At 36.7% G+C, this 18,129-nt stretch overlaps 1 protein-coding gene and 1 pseudogene across 1 annotated transcript; both read left to right on the forward strand.

Moving 5' to 3' along the window:
* The first annotated feature begins 3,774 nt into the window (after positions 1-3,774).
* On the forward strand, positions 3,775-4,877 carry LOC103672263 (annotated as a pseudogene).
* Positions 4,878-11,944: 7,067 nt separating this feature from the next.
* On the forward strand, positions 11,945-13,248 carry LOC103672264 (olfactory receptor 4C11-like). Its single transcript, XM_008700930.2, has one exon. It carries the CDS (start codon positions 12,334-12,336, stop codon positions 13,246-13,248), a length of 915 nt encoding a protein of 304 aa, XP_008699152.1. The 5' UTR covers positions 11,945-12,333.
* Positions 13,249-18,129: the final 4,881 nt, after the last annotated feature.

The following is an 18,129-nucleotide window of genomic DNA, read 5'->3' on the forward strand; positions in this document are numbered from 1 at the left end:
AATTATATTAACATGTCTGTAAAAATGGTCAGAGTTATTATAAATATTTTGTTTTTCTCATTTCATATATTGTAAAAATGCTTCACCATTCATGTCCTCACATTATTAATTAGTGTTTTACTGCCAGCATCGTGTGCTATCAATTTGTAACAGTGTGATTTACAAAAGCATCCTCCTATTATTGACCATGTTAGATATTTCTAAATTTTCACTATTATAAAAGACATGACTTCATCTTCCATTCTAAAAGTTATACCACCTTATTTCACTTTTAGAATAATCTTTAGGGTGGAGTTACTACATGAAGAATACAAACATGTTTATCATTCTGGAAATAATGCAAAAGCATTTTCCAAATGATTACATGAATGAATCAGTTTCACCGTAATTTTAGAATTAATGTATTTTTTAAAACCATGTTAAAAAAAAACCACATATTTTATCTTCTGCTGGATTAAAATTTCCAGCTTACTTTGTATGTGTAGACCCTGCTTTAAAATAATGTGATATCAATATTTCACATCTTCCTTTTGAATTATACATTAAAAAGCACATTCATAGTAACTGTCTTGTCTGACTCTTGTGGGCAGCAGCTTGAACAAGTGGTACTGTAGTTATTTTATGGGAGAGGATGTTGAGGCTTAGTGGTTCTTCAAAGACACATGGCTGAGAAGCAATGAAGCTGTAATTGTCAACTTTTTGACAGCAGAAACCGATATAATAAAATATTATTTTTAATTAAATTCATATTTGGAGCAATTTTAAATTGAAAGAAAAGGTATCTAGACAGTATAGAGAGTTCTTATAGTCTCCTCACTTAATTTTCCCTAATAATATAATCATATATTATCATGATTCAAAACTATGACATGAACATTAATATATTACTCTTAATGAAACATCAGATTTTATTCATATTTCACTAATTTCTCCACAGCAGTCCTTTTTCTACTCTAGAAATCCAACTTCACTAGGACACATTGTAGTTGGGACAACTACCTTTAAATGACTTAAAGTCATAAACCTTATGATCATAAACTATGAAGACAATGCACTCTCCTTTGTCAAGGTTTTAATACTAGTTGTGGAAATTCCTTTTATATGAAAGAAAGGTTGATTTATTTATATCTAATAAATATTTTAATTCTAAAATGGAATTACTCTCAGAAACTCCCAGACAAGGGAAGTGGAGAGCCTAAGAATTCTGTAATTATTAGATTAATTTAGAGCCTTCCCCTCTACCTCCTTACCTGAATTTGGTTTTTCTCTGTATAATGAAGCTATCTTAAAGAGAAGTGGACACGTGTGGGTCTGGGGGCCACAATAATTTATTCAGCGATTATTAAAGTTATTCAAAAGTGTTGCACACTTAAGCAATGCTAAATCTGCACTGTAACTTAAAAAAAATCTTTGTGAATAAATAAAAGCATTAGTAAAAAACATGCTTTCAGACTTGGTCATGGTAAAGAAGGTATTAAGGGTAATTGGCTCTGGGGGCTTGTTCTCACAACTTATCATGAATTTCTTCTGTGATTCTAACTGCATAAATGTTTTTAAGTGTTGCTTTATCTGATTTTCAAAAGAACACAGCAATAGGCATTTTTGTTATACTTGATTGCAGAAGTAGAATCAGAGTCTTGAGAATTTTAAGTGACTCTATCCAACACATAGTATAACTAAGTAGAACACCCTGGTCTATATGAGTCTGGAGCTGATGTTCTTCCTCATTTCTTTCCTGCTTTGACCCTAGGGTAAGCTGATCACTGCTGGATCATGTATTCTTAACTTTTTAATGAATGGTTGTTGATGGATCCAAGGACCTTATAGGGTTGTTTGATACGCTTGTTTTCTTGGTGACAGCTTATAGCCAGATGTAAAGTTTGCAGTCCAGGCACTATTCAGGATGTCTTGTACTCTGGAAACATAATGGAAATGGTTACAGTAAGAGACAACTTACTTAGTATACGTGGTTGTATATTTGTAGTTTTATTAACATTGAAAACTGTTTTGGTTAGCTCTAAGTTGTGTTCATAAAAATCAGCTTAATTTTAATTTTCCCAATAAGCCCCATTATTCTTTTATTTGCCTGTTTAATCAGCATAGATTATATGTATATGAACACACACATTTGGTATTAGATGAATAAATTTCTGCTATATGTGCAGGAGAGGATGTAATCTTTCTTTGAAGCTGTGTCTTGCTATGGAAAACGAAGTCAAAAGTTGGAATAATTATCTCGATGGCTCATGGAAAAGCTTTCTGTGGATGAGGTGCCTGGATTTTCAAGTGAGAGAATACTAACAACAATTGATAAGGTCTCCATATCCTAAGCAACATTTCACCTTTTCCAATTTGACCTCCATCATAATCCTATGAGATGAGCAGGTAGGCTATATATAAGCATCCCTAATTTACCATAAAGTCATATTCATTAGCAACAGATATACCTTGGCAAGTTGTGCTTAATCAGATTGGGACACTTTGTTTAATTAATTAGCAATTAATTAATAAATCCCCAGGATTCTAGCAATATTCACCACGCTGTTACTGTTCCCTACTTATGTGATTGTTGCCAGTTTGTATCTGTAAGTAATTGGGCCATTATCTTCTGATTCTACATTCATTTGTTCTGTGTCTGCCATCACAGGGCCTCTTCCAAACATGAAGGAGGGAATCAGAAGAATCAGAAGGCTTGAACCTCTACATATGGATGGAGAATAGAAAGGCCACCCTGCCCTGCATTCTTGCAAGAAAAGGAAAGTTCTTGTTCCTTTCTGTTGATACAGTGGGAAGGACTTGGGTGTTAGCGCCAGCATTTCTCTGTTATCCCAGATTTAGCATCTGTTGTTAACCTTATCTTTGTATGCATGAGTTTCCTACCAGTAAAATAGGGATAAGACCTAACATGGAGCATTTCCTGGACACTAGACCCAGAACAATTGTTTTTTTGTATTATTTAACTTAATCATCATGGCCACACTCTGATATAGGTATTTTTTTTCTAAATATCTGTTTTTATTTTAAAATGGTGAATGAAAAGAAAACTGAACACATGGATACTTGTTCTGTGTTTGTATGGAGGTTTCCCATGTATCTCTCTCTTTTATAAGGAATGAATGAACTCATCTTAAAGGCAAAGTTTTTTTCAGATTTTTATTTTATTTTTTTAATAATATTTTTTTATTATATTATGTTAGTCACCATACAGTACATCCCTGGTTTTTGATGTAAAGTTTGATGATTTCAGATTTTTAAAGACATATTTGGAGAGTAGCCATGATATGCAAGTGCCTCTTAACCTGGATGTTATTCTTCTGTTTGCAGATCAGGCAAACTCCTGGCAGGGATGGCATGCAAATCCCCTCTGCTCCCATTCTGTGCTCATGGGTGGACATGAGGACTCCATTGTAGTGCTCCTTTCCTCAGAACCCTTCTCAACAGTTCATTCCAGAAAGCCACTGCTAAGTGACTAGAGTTGGCAGTTGATATAAAGTATTTCTCCACAGGTGGATACCTCCATTCCCCTTTATTGAATCTCTGGCTACTTTAAAGTATTTAATAATACTTTTTCTCCTCCTCAATTCTGTCTGACCTCTCACTACCACCTTCAACAAATTTTGAATTTTGTGTTCTTAGCGACGCTAGAAACACAGAAGATAATTTTTCATGTGATGCACCAACTTCTTAATGACTACTGTTTCACTTTACACTGGCCTGAGACAAATTTTTCTTTCCCATATTTGTAGACTCTACATGTTCCTTCTGGCAGCTTTGAGCTTTCCCTTGGAAATCATGCTAAACCAAACCTTTGTAACTGAGTTTGTCCTCCTGGGGCTTTCACAGAATCCTAGTGCTCAGAAAATAGTATTTGTTGTGTTTTTGTTTGGCTATATTGCAACTGTGGGGGGCAACTTGCTAATTGTGGTGACCATCAGCAGCAGCCCAGCACTCCTGGGCTCCCCCATGTACTTCTTCTTGGCTTTCTTGTTCTTCCTGGATGCCTGCTTCTCCACTGTCATTGCCCCCAAGATGCTTGTGGATTCCCTCTATGAGAGGAAAACCATTTCCTTTGGAGGTTGCATGACCCAACTCTTTGCTGAACACTTCTTTGCTGGGGTGGAGGTCATTGTCCTCACAACCATGGCCTATGACTGCTATGTGGCCATTTGTAAGCCCCTCCACTACACAACCATCATGAACTGGAGACTCTGTGGCATTCTGATGGGTATAGCCTGGATGGGGGGGGCGGTTTCTGCATTCCACGATACAAATTCTCTTTACTTTCCAGCTTTCTTCTGTGGCCCCAATGTCATTGATCACTTCAGGTGTGATTTGTACCCATTACTGGAGCTTGCCTGCACTGACACTCACATCTTTGGCCTTTTGGTGGTCGCCAACAGTGGGTCTATCTGCATCATAATCTTCTCTTTGTTGTTTGTCTCCTGTGTTGTCCTCTTGCTCTCTCTGAGAACCCATAGTCCTGAAGGGCAGAGGAAAGCTCTCTCCACCTGCGGATCTCACATTGCTATTGTGGCTTTGTTCTTTGTCCCCTGCATATTTGTGTATGCAAGACCCCCATCTGCTTACTCCCTTGACAAAATGATGGCTGTATTTTACATCATTCTAACTCCCTTGCTCAATCCTTTGATGTACACTTTCAGGAATAGGGAATGAAAAATGCCATAAAGAAAGTGTGGAACAGACTAATGGTGGTTTGTAGTGACAAATGAAACATTAAAGTTTAAAGAATTGTGAAGAGTAAAAGTCAAATTTTCTAGAGAGAAGCTTTGTTTGTTTGGGCCTCTTTGATAGCAACTTATGTAATGCAAAGACACACACACACACACACACACACACACAAAACCAAAAACCAAGTAAAAAAAAAAAACACAAAAAGCAAAAAAAACCAAACGAACACACAAAAGAACACACACACACACACACACACACACACACACACACAAAGAAAACCAAAATCAAAAACACAAAAACCCAGTAATATGGGGCCTGGAAAATAGTTCCACATTTATAACACTTGTCACCTCGGATTTGGTCATTCAGTATCTTCACGGTAAATTAAAAAGAGTTGGAGATTATGTTTACTTAAAATCTAAGATTCAGTAAATGATTGTAAAGAGAAATTACCCATCAGACCTCTTGCCACTCATCCCATGCTTTGGTAAATATTTCTGGAGGAATGGCAAAAATATCTTAGAGATTAGAAACAGAAACTTACACTCTTTCAAGTGAAAAGAAGCTTATGTGTAGGGCCCTGATCTCCATGGTTGATGAAGACAACAGTCAGGACTGAAGAGTAGAAGAGTACAAGTATTCTCAGAACCTGAGCTGTAGGAGTCCCTACATCATAAGACTATGTTCCGAAAAGAGCAACTCACACCTTGGATTTCATGACCCCATTTCCCCATCTCTCTTATTTATTTATTTTTTATTTCTCAAGAGATGTTATTACTTTCTGAAATGCCGATATAATTTATTCAATTTTCTTATTTTTCATTTTTCGTGGAGCCTCCTCTCATGGACTGTGAGTTCTGTGTGAGGCAGGGATTTTTTTTCTCTCTCTTTGGTTCATGATGTATCATTAGCATCTAGAACAGCCTGATGTAGGAGTTCAGTAGATATCTGTTGAATAAGTGAATAAATGAGGTATCTTCCCATATTCACATTTAAGCCTATCTTTAACATTAACACACTACAGTGTCAAGTTTGGCAAAGGAATGTGAATGTAGTTATTGCTGATATTAGATCTTGGTAATGGTCACATAGACATATATACATATAAATATATACACATATATACATATATAAATTCAAATAGAAAATAAAGCCATTGTTCTCTATGCACTTTCTCATTCTTCACTCTCTATCCCTCCTTCCATTCTCTGCAACAATAAATCTTGCTCTCAGTGACCTGACTTATAATTGCAAAGTATTTCTGGTCCCATTAAAATAATTTATTGCCTCAAAATTGCATTGTATTATTTGGGTTTATACAGCCATTTCTGAATTATTCATTGGAAAACTTACCTTAGTAAGATACAACTTTAAATGAGCAGAGTTTAAATCAGGGCCTTGACTGATGTTAAGGTGAAGTAAGAGGTGGCTCAAACTAGTAGAAAACTCACTTGGCATTTGTTCTATTTCCACAGTTACCATGATGGAATGAGCATAGTCAAGTGCATTCAGCAAATCCTGGCATTGCTTTGACAGAAGCTGGAGTCCAGATGTCCTCCAGTCCTTTGATCTACAAGAAATTTAATAAGCACTAAAGGTCATTTGGCACAGAGATTGAAGAAACTTCAAGTGATCATTGACTCAGCTTCTTGCCTTTGGCCACTCTGGGATCTCCTTGGAAACCACCCTCCAAAATTTTCCCAGCAGAACTGGAGAGCTTAATCATTCCTTCAGAAGTCAGGAGTTCATTTAGGGCTTTTGGATTGGAAAGTTTAATGCAGGGGGTCATTCATTCCCTTTCTTGTTTTCCAGGCCACGAAATCTTATGACATTACTGTGCACATCATATGGATGTAAAAATGATTTCGACTTATATTTAGAAGATGTGGATTCTAGGCTCAGTTCTGTTACTAATTAGCTGTGGGAACTTTGTGAGGTATTTCAATTCTCTGGTTCTCAATACCTCATGTTTAAGTAGGATTAATATAAAACACACGAGTATTTCTTCTGTGCTTTCTCTGAGTCAAGGATTCATTCTTTTCCTGTGTTATATATTTTAAGTTTTACAGAAATATTTTATAGGTAGATCTTCATATTCCCATTTAATTGATGGGGAAGCTTAGTTTCTAAGACCTTAAGTGACACCCCAAAAACCTTCCTGAGGATTCTTCCAGTCCATTTGTAATAAAAGTGGCCAGGTGTTGGGGTGTGATTTTCTCTCAGGTGTTTCTGTGAGATACCAGGCCTTGTTGGCTACCAGTAGACCTTTCAGCAAGAGTGCAAAGCATTGTGCAGTCATTTGTGGGATCCTCTCACCTCCATTCCTATCTCCACCTTCTGTCCTTGCCCTGTACCCTGGACAGCTCACCTCATCCACTTTGAAGGTGTCTAGCAGACAGTGACACACATGGCAGGTAATTTTTGGACCAGAGTGCTGAGTAGTAACATGATTTGCCATGTTAAAACTAATTTTTAATGCAATCTTCATCATCTTTAACAGCTTATAACCATTCACAAGCAACTTTCTCTCTGGTAAGTGAAAGGGCACATATCTTTTTTTTTTTAAAGATTTTCTCTATCATCTTCTACTATCTAAATATCATCTATCATCTATCTATCTATCATCTATCTATCTACCTATCATCTATCTATTTATTTATTTGAGAGGGATGATAGAAGAGCATCAGGGGAAAGAACAGAGGGATACAGACAAGCAGACTCTGTGCTTAGTGCTGAGTCTGACTCAAGGTCCATGACCAAAGGACCATGACCAAAGGACCATGACCAAAGGAGCCAAAATCAAGAGTCAGAGGCTTAACTGACTGAGCTACCCAGGAACCCCAGGAAGGGCACTTACTTTAAAAAGAAAAAGAAAAAACTGAGGGCTTCAGAGGGGAGGGGAGTGGGGGACTGGGATAGGCAGGTGATAGATATTAAGGAGGGCACGTATTGCATGGTGCACTGGGTGTTATACGCAAATAATGAATCATGGAACATTACATCAAAAACTAAGGATATACTGTATGGTGACTAATATAACATAATAAAAATTATTATTAAAAAAATAACATACAGAAGACATGTATTCAAAAATTCTTTCCCTTTCCTTCTTTTCTATCTTCCTCTCTACATTGACAAAGGAACAGAGGTAAGACTAGGAATGGGAGAACTGAACATTAATGTTAAAAATAAAGAAACTAGGGTGCCTGAGGGGCAGAGTCAGTTGAGTGTCTGACTCTTGATTTCAGCTCAGGTCATGATCTCAAGGTCTTGAGATTGAGCCCTGTGTGGGGCTCCATGCAAGGCATGGAGCCGGCTTGAGATTCTCTCTCTCCCTGTGCCCCTCCTGTCCACAGCTCATGTGCTTTCTTTCTTTCTAAAAAATATATAAGAAAGAAGAAAGGAGGAAAGAAGAGAGAGAACGGAAGGAAGGAAGGAAGGGAGGAAGGAAGGAAGGAAAGAAGAAAGAAAGAATGAAAGAAAGAGAGAGAGAGAGAGAGAGAGGGAGAGAAAGAAAGAAAGAAAGAAGAAAGAAAGAAAGAAAGAAAGAAAGAAAAAATTTTATTACCAGTTGAATTTTACTAAGAGAGAATTGGAAATTAACGTGAGAAACTTGCTCAAGATCACATAACCGATAATGGTGGGGGCAGGTCTCATGTCTGTCTACCTGACATACTTCATCTATCTGAGCCTTTAACTGGCTTCAACAACTTTCCACTTCTACATGAGATGGGCTTAAGCAAAGCCTATGGAAAAGTGAACAGACTTTCCTGTCCTGCAGTTCACAGTGAGTTGAAGCTAAGTAATTGGCCCCAAAGCATGTGTTTGCCCATGGAACATCTGAACAGGGTAGCACATTGGATATCCTTTGGGACTGGGTTGGTAGTAATGGTTTTCCTGGAGGTCCTGAGGCTGGAAGACTGCCTTAGGCATTTGTAAACTTGTGTAAGAATTGCCATAAATATGCAATGCTGTAAGAACAAATCAGTTACCTCCTGTGTTTTCCAAAAGAGGAGCTCTGAGAAGAGAAGCAGTTTCAGAGGCATTTCTCTCTCAGAGAACGAGGTTTCTTCCACAATGTTTTGAGGAACTGAATTCGGAAATTTCTCTTTTTCATGACCCTCTCCCCTGCTCCAATCTAGACCTTGTTGTTTTTGTCTAACTTAGTGCTTTGTAGGAGGAACTGTGTGATGTATGGCCACATGGAGAGTCCCCTTTCTCCAGAAACTCTACATCCCGTCCCCTCCTGTGATAAAAACATTGATAAATCTCAATGAAATACAGTGTGCAAGTTTTATTCAGGCTTACTACGATTTATCTTCTAGCTATATTGGAGTTGAAGATATGAAGAAATGTACTGTATTGGAAGTCATTTATTTCCTCCGAAGCAAATAGGTAAGTTTTCAGTCTGTCTGAGATAATTTCTTCACATTGCCTCTTCAAGACTGATCTGATGGAATCTATACTCAGAGTGTCTTCTAACAAATGATGAAATTCCTGCACAATGTTTCCACACATGAAAGGTTAAGGTGGTCCAGATCTCCCAAACCTTTCCTGGCCTCAGCACAAAGCTTTCCTACCTTTCAAATCACCTCTTCTTAATGTAGGGCTGGGGTAGAACAACTGCAGCATGGCATTGAGGCCAAAGTGGCAGAAGTTTCTATCTTGGGGAGTCCCCTGATTTGAAAAGTTTTAGGTCAGTAGTGATGTTTCTTGGATGGAGTATAAGAAAGGAGTGCACTTTCTATACAATTGGGTTTTTAAGACCTTTGTTAACCCCTTGCTCATGACCCACAACTGCAACTTCTGTCTGGTTTCGGGGTGAGGGATCATGTGGTAGGTCCGGAAGAAAGAAGCTGAACTCTCTGATGAAAGCTTGGGTCAAGTGACCTTCTCCAATGTTTTTTGTTCACCTCCCTTCTTTTGTATGTCTTTTGTATCTTATTCCCTAACACACCTCTCCCTGGTGTCTGCTCACTCTCACTCTCCTCTCTCCTGTTCTGACTGTATTTTCTCTTTGCCCTGTCTTCCTCTTCACCGTTATTCATTTGGGTATCTAGTTTTCCCTTTACCTCACCATGCAGTTACAGAACCTGATTTTTGGAGTCAGGACCAGGAGTTAAGATATCAGTGGGCATCCTTCTCTAATGGCCCAGAGTTTGTCTTCTCTTGGATGCAATCTACGTGATGATAGGAATTTGAGGTTTTATATGCTGTGGAGGGAGAATGCTAGAGAGAGATGCTAGCTGGTAGCATCCCATTCTAGTTCTAGCCTGACTTTACTGTGCGTGGTGAAACTTACTGTCTCCCAGCTGAAACTCTGTATATAGATTTCTCTTTACACAAAGCAAGAGGACACACCTACCTTGCAAGAAAATATGCAGGTCAAATGAAACAACAAAAGAAGAACATTGTTTGAATGATGTTTGAAGATTTTAGAAGAAGAATAATATATAGTATAGGTCTTACTCAATTGTGTGTATAATATCTATATCTATATAATATGTATATATACTTAATAGACTCATATTAATATAAGAGTTAGAATCACAACCCTATTGAACCTGGAAAACCAAGGGGAGACTGTTGGTACTAATATAATGTGAACTGTAAAATTTCAAGAGGTAAAATAAAAAATTAAGTATTAAGGAAGAGAAAAAGCATGCTCTATTACTGAGATGTTACCTGAAAGATACAGAGATAGATAGGATGGTGTGGGAGTGTGAGGAAATGATGACTGAATTTAGTGATAGAACACAGTGGTGGTGTCGATATCACATAATGTATACATCTTGTAAGTGCTACTTTCTTGTCTTAATGCTCCCAAATATTCTTTTTGCTTATTTAAAATAAAATAAAATGGAACAACATCACCTGGCTTTCATGGTTGTCCATTATCTGGCCCCAAATTTCTCTGTTACAACCTTTTAATTTAATGATAGGATAGTTTTATGGAGATCATCTCTATGTTAAAATGAAGCTAAGTATGTTTTTCCTTATATAATATTTTATTGAGTCTTTTCATCTAATTGAACCTCTCTTCACAAGCAAGCCCTCCCTCATGTAGGTTTCATCCCTTTTCAGGAACCAAATTTGTCTTTTGAAAAAAAAAAATATATATATTTTTTTTGAGAGAGAGAATATATATATATATATTTTTTTTTTTTTTTTGAGAGAGAGAATGAGCTGGGGAAGGGGGAGAGGGAGAGAATACCCAAGCAGGCTTCTGATGAGCATGGAGCCCAACAGGAGAGCTTGATCCCAAGATCCATTAGATCAGAAACTGTTCTGAAACAAAAAGTCAGGGGCTTAACTGACTGAGCCACCCAGGTGCCGAAGGAATTTGCTGTTTCACAAAAAAGTAATCATTAATTTCTTTTCTTTTCTATACCTGTCAGAGATCATTGGAACTGCCAATCAGAGCTTGTAGTTATAACATCTCTAGTTTATCATACTACACTAATATTATTTTAGCTGGATGGCAAATAAATTCTATGTTTTAGTTAGATCCAGTATAAACTTACGGAATACTTGAGTTTCAGAGAAGTGTGTTGGGAACTCCAGTTTACATATTTAAAGCCCTTACTTCATTTCTTGTCATTTTTGAAACTTCACCAATAAACCAATTCATATTCAAGGGAACTTTGTACTTTTGAAACCAAAATTCACTTGGTATTATCACATAGAGTTGAGTCTAATTCTTAAGTCGTTAATGATCTTATCTAGAGGCATGTTATCCCTCCAACTTGTTTGTAAAGAGGTTGAGGATATATTTCTATGCCCCATTACATAGATGGCAGATATGAGTATGTACTTAGTACATATTGGTGATTGATTTGATGGTGTTATTGATTCATTGATGGATTGTTGATTTATCAGAAAAAGAGTTTCTCAAAACTCATTCTCAAATACATTCTAGATCATTTGACACCAATATTAAAAGTTACAGAAATATTGTGAGACAGAATAAAGATAAATTGTAGTAATTTCTTAAACTGACATAAGAGAAGGTAAAATTATGGCTAACATGAACCTCAATTTGTGGAAGTAATTTCTTCTTAAAGCATAATCCAAGCAAGATACTCAAAGGGTCAGGATAGTAGGTGCAAACTGGTGACAAATGAGGAAATGTGTTTTTTTAAAAAAGAGTCTCAAAGTGTATATGTTTTAAAATTAGAAAGGGATATTATTTTTTAGTAATGGAGCTGCATATACATTATATTCACACATACACATAAGGATATACTCAATTGTGTATCTGTTAGAGTGTCTAATTGTCAAATGAAGAAAAAGCTTCAAGACATTAAAGTGATCTGATCAAGATCATACAGCAAAGTCATTAGTTCTCAGAATTCGGCAGAGCTCACCATTGCTTGAGAACTTTGTTACCCCTGAAAATCTTGGTCCACATAGGAAGACCTTCAGTTAATGGTCATAGTTAGTGCCTGGACATTGGCATTAAAAAAATAAATACATTTTCTCAAGTGATTTCAATATACGAAAACCTGAGAGCCATTGGTTTATGTGTTGATGGAATTAGAACTATAAACATGCAATTCTGAATCCAGTTTCACTGCTATTACCAAGTCACTATTTCCCAATTTTCTCTGCAGATGAACAATTTCTACATTCACTGTAGCCATGGAGTGGAATAGCAGTGTGAATGAGTTCATTCTGTTTGGGTTAACACAGAATGTGCTAAAGGAGAAAGTCGTGTTTGTGGTCTTCTTGTTTCTCTACCTCGCAACTCTGATGGCAAATTTACTGATTGTGATGACCATAAGATACAGCCGGACACTTGGGAGCCCCATGTACTTCTTCCTTTCCTACTTGTCCTTTTCTGATGCCTGTTTCTCAACAACCACTGCTCCTAGGTTGATAGTAGATTCTGTATCTGAGAAGAAAGTCATCTCCTACAACGAGTGCATGATCCAGATTTTTACATTTCACTTCTTTGGGTGCATGGAGATCTTGGTGCTTGTCCTCATGTCCTTAGATCGCTATGTGGCCATTTGTAAGCCCCTGCGGTACACAACGATCATGAGCCAGCATGTCTGTGGCACAATGGTGAATGTGGCCTGGGTGGTATCTTGTATCCATTCTTCTTCACAGATTTTCTTGGCTTTGAAACTACCATTCTGTGGACCCAATGTTATCGATAATTATTTCTGTGATATGCCAACTTTGTTGAACCTTGCATGCATGGACACTCATATAATCAATTTACTCATAGTTTTTAATAGTGGGGCTATCTGCATGGTAAGTTTCATAGTCCTGCTTACCTCTTACATTTTCATCTTGCGTTCTCTGAATAGCCAGAGTGCAGAAGGAAGAAAGAAAGCCCTCTCTACCTGCACATCCCACATTATCGTTGTCATCTTATTTTTTGTTCCATGTATATTTACATATATTCGTCCTGTAACTACATTTCCAGTGGACAAGATGGTGGCTGTGTTTTACACTATTGGGACACCTGTGCTCAACCCTCTGATTTACACGCTGAGAAACGCAGAAGTGAAAAATGCCATGTGGAATTTATGGTGCAAGAAACTCTGACTTGCAATGGGAAAAAACAGAGGACTCCAATTTTAAATTCTGTAACAGTTTACATAAATTTGGATTGATAGAAAAGGGAAAATGTTTTCATCCCAACATGGACAATTGAACCCTCTCCCAGTAGGACATTTGGAGACATAGGCAGAATAACCACAGAGCACAGACCCGTTCATTTTGAATCAATATCACAGAGTGAGACAATATCAAATACAGTAGTATTTGTGGGAAGATAAGCCCATTCCTCCCTTCTGTCTTAGTAGCAGCTTGTGATCCAGCTTCTGTTGCATCTATGCTTTACCTCCCTCCTTTGCACATTACTCTGGTTTGTGTTTCTCTTTTCCATGTTTCTGGCCTGGTTTGAAGACTTGGTCCCTAATTTTGACTGAACTATTCTGTTGGCAGATCAGTTTTGACACCACTGAATCTGGATCTTATCTTTTCTGACTCAATGGTGGATAGCCCAAAGTCACTACAAGAAACTGATGATCCCACAGGAGCACACATATCAACCAATTAAGCCTCTCTTTGGTGCTTGTCTTCCCTTTGTAACATCTGTAAAAATTGGCCATTTTTTTTAATTGTCTCTTGAGCATGTAGAAGGAGATACCTCATGATCTTCTATTCAAATAGTATAATTCTAGTTATAACACATATGTTCATTGTAATCATCCACGATTTCTATGTACTTTAATAGCTTTCTTCTTTGTTTATCATGTTTCTCATTTTTTGTTCATATTCTTAGTTTCATATACATTTGTAATAGAAGTCCATGGCTATTTCCCAAATTGTTGGTTGGTGAATGGGGACAATTTTATCCAATTATGAGAGTTATAATATAAAAACCAACACCTCTTAGATAAGATCATACATATGAGAAAAGCAGCAACCAACAGAAAATAGAGCTAATGATAAAATATTTCTTCCAAAAGGGAAGATGCAAGGAAGTGTTTCACTGACTAGTGGGTAGGATTGCTTGGTTGCCCGGCATAGCATGTACACTTCTGGGTTGGGAGAAATGTCTCAGGCTATCGCTTCTTGAATTCTACCTTTATTAAGCAAACTTTGACTGGTAATTTGTCTTCCTATAGAGATTTTCCTTCCTAGAGAAGTATTGACTAGTGACTAGAATAAGCCAGTCAACAAAGGAAATTTGTGTGTAAAACAGTTGTGCAGCTCTAATGGGTAAATGAACAAGGAGGTTAACAACTTTGAAAGTTGGTATTAATAATCATAATGAAAGTAACCATTCCAATTGCAGGGAGTTCAGATGGGCATCTCCCATGCTTTGTACACACTGAATTATTTAGGCTTCATAGAAACCCTACAGAGTAGGTTACTTTACTCTTAAGGTTTACAGGTGAAGAAAATCAAGCACAGAGATATCAAGGGGCTTGTTAAATATGGCACGTTGTGGGCAGCAGGTGGGGTATGAATCTAGGCTGTGTGGCTTCAGCCTCTATGCACTAGGTGCTAACAGATGTGCTCACCTACCTCTCTGCTCTGCTTTAGAATAGCTGCATCTCAGGGAATCTGGCTTAGAACCTGTCTTTCTTCAGTTAAAGTTACAGTTCGACTCTTAACATAATTATGAATTTTTCACTACCAGTCTATCCTTCAGGAATTTGTGCTCCTGTCTCTGCAGATGATTTGTATTCTTCTAATAGCAATCACAAAGTGCCTTACATAATGAATAATTTCATCTACATTTATCTTAAAACTCATATAAATAATTACAAACAGGGAAGCATTTTGTCCATTAACTGCAGGTAATTGTGATTCAATATTTAAAACAAAAGATAATTATAAAATTATGATAGAATTAAATAGTATAATTTTAAAATGTGTTGAAAAGAGACTAAATCAAAATGGGGAGATTGACAACTTGGACTATATGAAAAGAAAAACGTCACAGAAAAAGAGAAGTGTAATTTTATTAGTGAAAAAGGCAGAGGCTGGGACTTACATAGTTCTTACTTAGGCAATTATTATGCAATATTATGGAATTACATTCTTATTTATTATGCACAACTCCAAATATCCTACTTATTACTTACTCATATGAGCCAGATCTTTTTCTCATTTTATCTGCAAAGGTACCATGATTATGTTTAAAACTGCTCTCCCACATGAGTAAATAGTGGAGCTGGGATTTGAACTCAAGGCAACTGACTCTAGTAACTGTATTTTTGGCCAAGAATGTAATTATTTTGCTAGATAAATGGCTATTCCAGATGAAATATCAAGATTGCAAAATATAAACTGACAAAAGATGACAAATCCTCAGAAGAGCAATATTTTCATTAAAAAACAGTAATAAAAATGTAAAACATAGTTTGTAATAAGAAGTATAAGCCACATTGAGATATCACCTTACGCCAGTTAGAATGGCAAAAATTGACAAGGCAGGAAACTACAAATGTTGGAGAGTATGTGGAGAAAGGGGATCCCTCTTACACTGTTGGTGGGAATGCAAATTGTTACAACCACTTTGGAAAACAGTGTGGAGGTCCCTTAAAAAGTTAAAAATTGAGCTACCCTATGATCCAGCAATTGCACTACTGAGTATTTACCCCAAAGATACAGACATAGTGAAGAGAAGGGCCATATGCACCCCAATGTTCATAGCAGCATTGTCCACAATAGTTAAATTGTGGAAGGAGCTGAAATGCTCTTCAACAGATGACTGGATTAAGAAGGTGTGGTTCATACATACAATGGAATATTACTCAGCCATCAGAAAAAAAATGATTTCACAACATTTGCAGCAACATGGATGGGACTGGAGGAGATTATGGTAAATGCAATAAATCAGGTAGAGAAAGACAATTATCATATGGTTTCACTCATTTATGGAACATAAGAAATAGCAGGAAGATCGATAGGAGAAGGAAGGGAAGAATGAAGGAGGAGTAAACACAAGGGGGAATGAACCATGACAGACTATGGACTCTGGGAAACAAACTGAGGGCTCCAGAGGGGAGGGGGTTGGGGGATTGGGATGGGCTGGTGGTGGGTATCAAGGAGGGCACATATTACATGGTGCAGTGGGTGTTATACACCAATAATGAATCACAGATCATTACATCAAAAACTAAGGATGTACTGTATGGTGACTAACATAACATAATAAAAAATTATAAAAAAAGAAGTATTAGGACATAATGAAATACATTTTTAAAACTTTTAATGAAGTGAGAAAATAAGATAATGTCACAAGATAACTGTTCTGTTTGTCTGCATGTTCATCAGCTTTTCTGCAAAATCATCAACCTTGTGATATTGGCTATACTTGTATATAAAAACAACTGTACAGAAATATATGCAAGGATACTGATAGAATGTTTCTAAAAGGACATATAAAACAACAAAAGTGGTTATTTCTGGAGAATAGGATGATAGATTCTATAATTTGGAGACAGATTTTAATTTTTTTCTCTTATTCTTCTGTGTACTTGGAAGAATTAATGACAATCATGAATTATTCTACAATACAAACATAGCTAATAAATGGACACAAAATATTGAAAAACTTTTTAATAATTATCAATAGCAATGATAATCTCACATTTGGGGCAACATACCATATTTGGGAAATTACTCTAAATTGTTATTTGAGAGAGTGTAAATTGGAAGCAACATCAATATCCCAATGGACAAAGCGTCAAATAAATATCATTTAGAAAAATCTATACAATGTCACATATTTACATGAACAATTAAACTATGGGAATTGTAGTAATTTGGGAAGAATTGTTATAATGATTTCAATTCAAAATTGGAACAGAAAATGTATACAATTTCAATGACAAACTATATATGCTAAGAACAAGAACATGGGATAGAAAAATCATAGCCTACTATACTGGAATTATGAAATATTTTTCAAATGATATTTTTAGAAGAATTATCCTGGGGAATTCAGGGTAAAAAGAAACATATAGAAGTCAAAACAGTAGATTAGATTATAGAGTATATTAGATTATAGGCATTGTTAGGAATTTTATACCATACTGAATTCATATGCAGAGATTCTCAATATTCTAATGAGTTTAGTTTAAGAGTATAATCAAGAGGGTAAACAGGAGTTTTCTTCACTTTAGCCAGCCTCAAAGTTCTCCAGACATCTGTTATATAATGACCATCAATGAAGTTGACCCTGAACACAAGAGATGTAAGTAAAAGATTGTCAAAATAGATTTTTGTAAAGCAAATGTCAACTAAGATCCTGTCAGAGTCAGAGATGAAGGGGTCAAGAACCCAAAAATGAGTGAACCGAATGAGAATATTTTCTTCAGGAGGGATTCGCCAACAATATGAGTGCTTAATTATATTGGAATAGTGTTTTTCGGATTTTAGAGCACATAGATAAAAAACCTAATACATGAACTCTATGTGTGTATATGTGTGCATAATTTATTTTTTTTAATTCTTAGGGAAACTTAGGATAAGGCAGGGCAAGTATTTGACTCCATTTTTCATATGAAAGTGAAATTTCAAGGTAGTTAAGTCACTTGCCAAGGAAAATGCAAGTTCTGCCGTGTTCAATCTTGGTGGGAGTCAAAATTCTTTTTATTATTTTTTTAAGATTTATTTATTTATTTGACAGAGAGAAAGAGACAGCCAGGGAGAGAGGGAACACAAGCAGGGGGAGTAGGAGAGGAAGAAGCACGCTCCCAGCGGAGGAGCCTGATGTGGGGCTTGATCTCATAATGCTGGGATCATGTCCTGAGCCAAAGGCAGATGCTCAACGACTGAGCCACCCAGGCACCCCAGGAGTTAAAATTCTTAAAGGACATTTAATTTTTACTCCCCAAATGCAAAGGTTTGATGCAAGGCAGTTAGTTTCTGAAGCAACAGATAGATCTGGGAGAGGCTTGGACT

Source organism: Ursus maritimus, unplaced genomic scaffold (assembly GCF_017311325.1).
Source record: "Ursus maritimus isolate PB19 unplaced genomic scaffold, ASM1731132v1 scaffold_23, whole genome shotgun sequence".
Taxonomy (NCBI): domain Eukaryota; kingdom Metazoa; phylum Chordata; class Mammalia; order Carnivora; family Ursidae; genus Ursus; species Ursus maritimus.

Bases quoted from the DNA above. Each gene is read 5' to 3' on its own strand.
- LOC103672264 (XM_008700930.2), top strand. From the start codon at position 12,334: ATGGAGTGGAATAGCAGTGTGAATGAGTTCATTCTGTTTGGGTTAACA.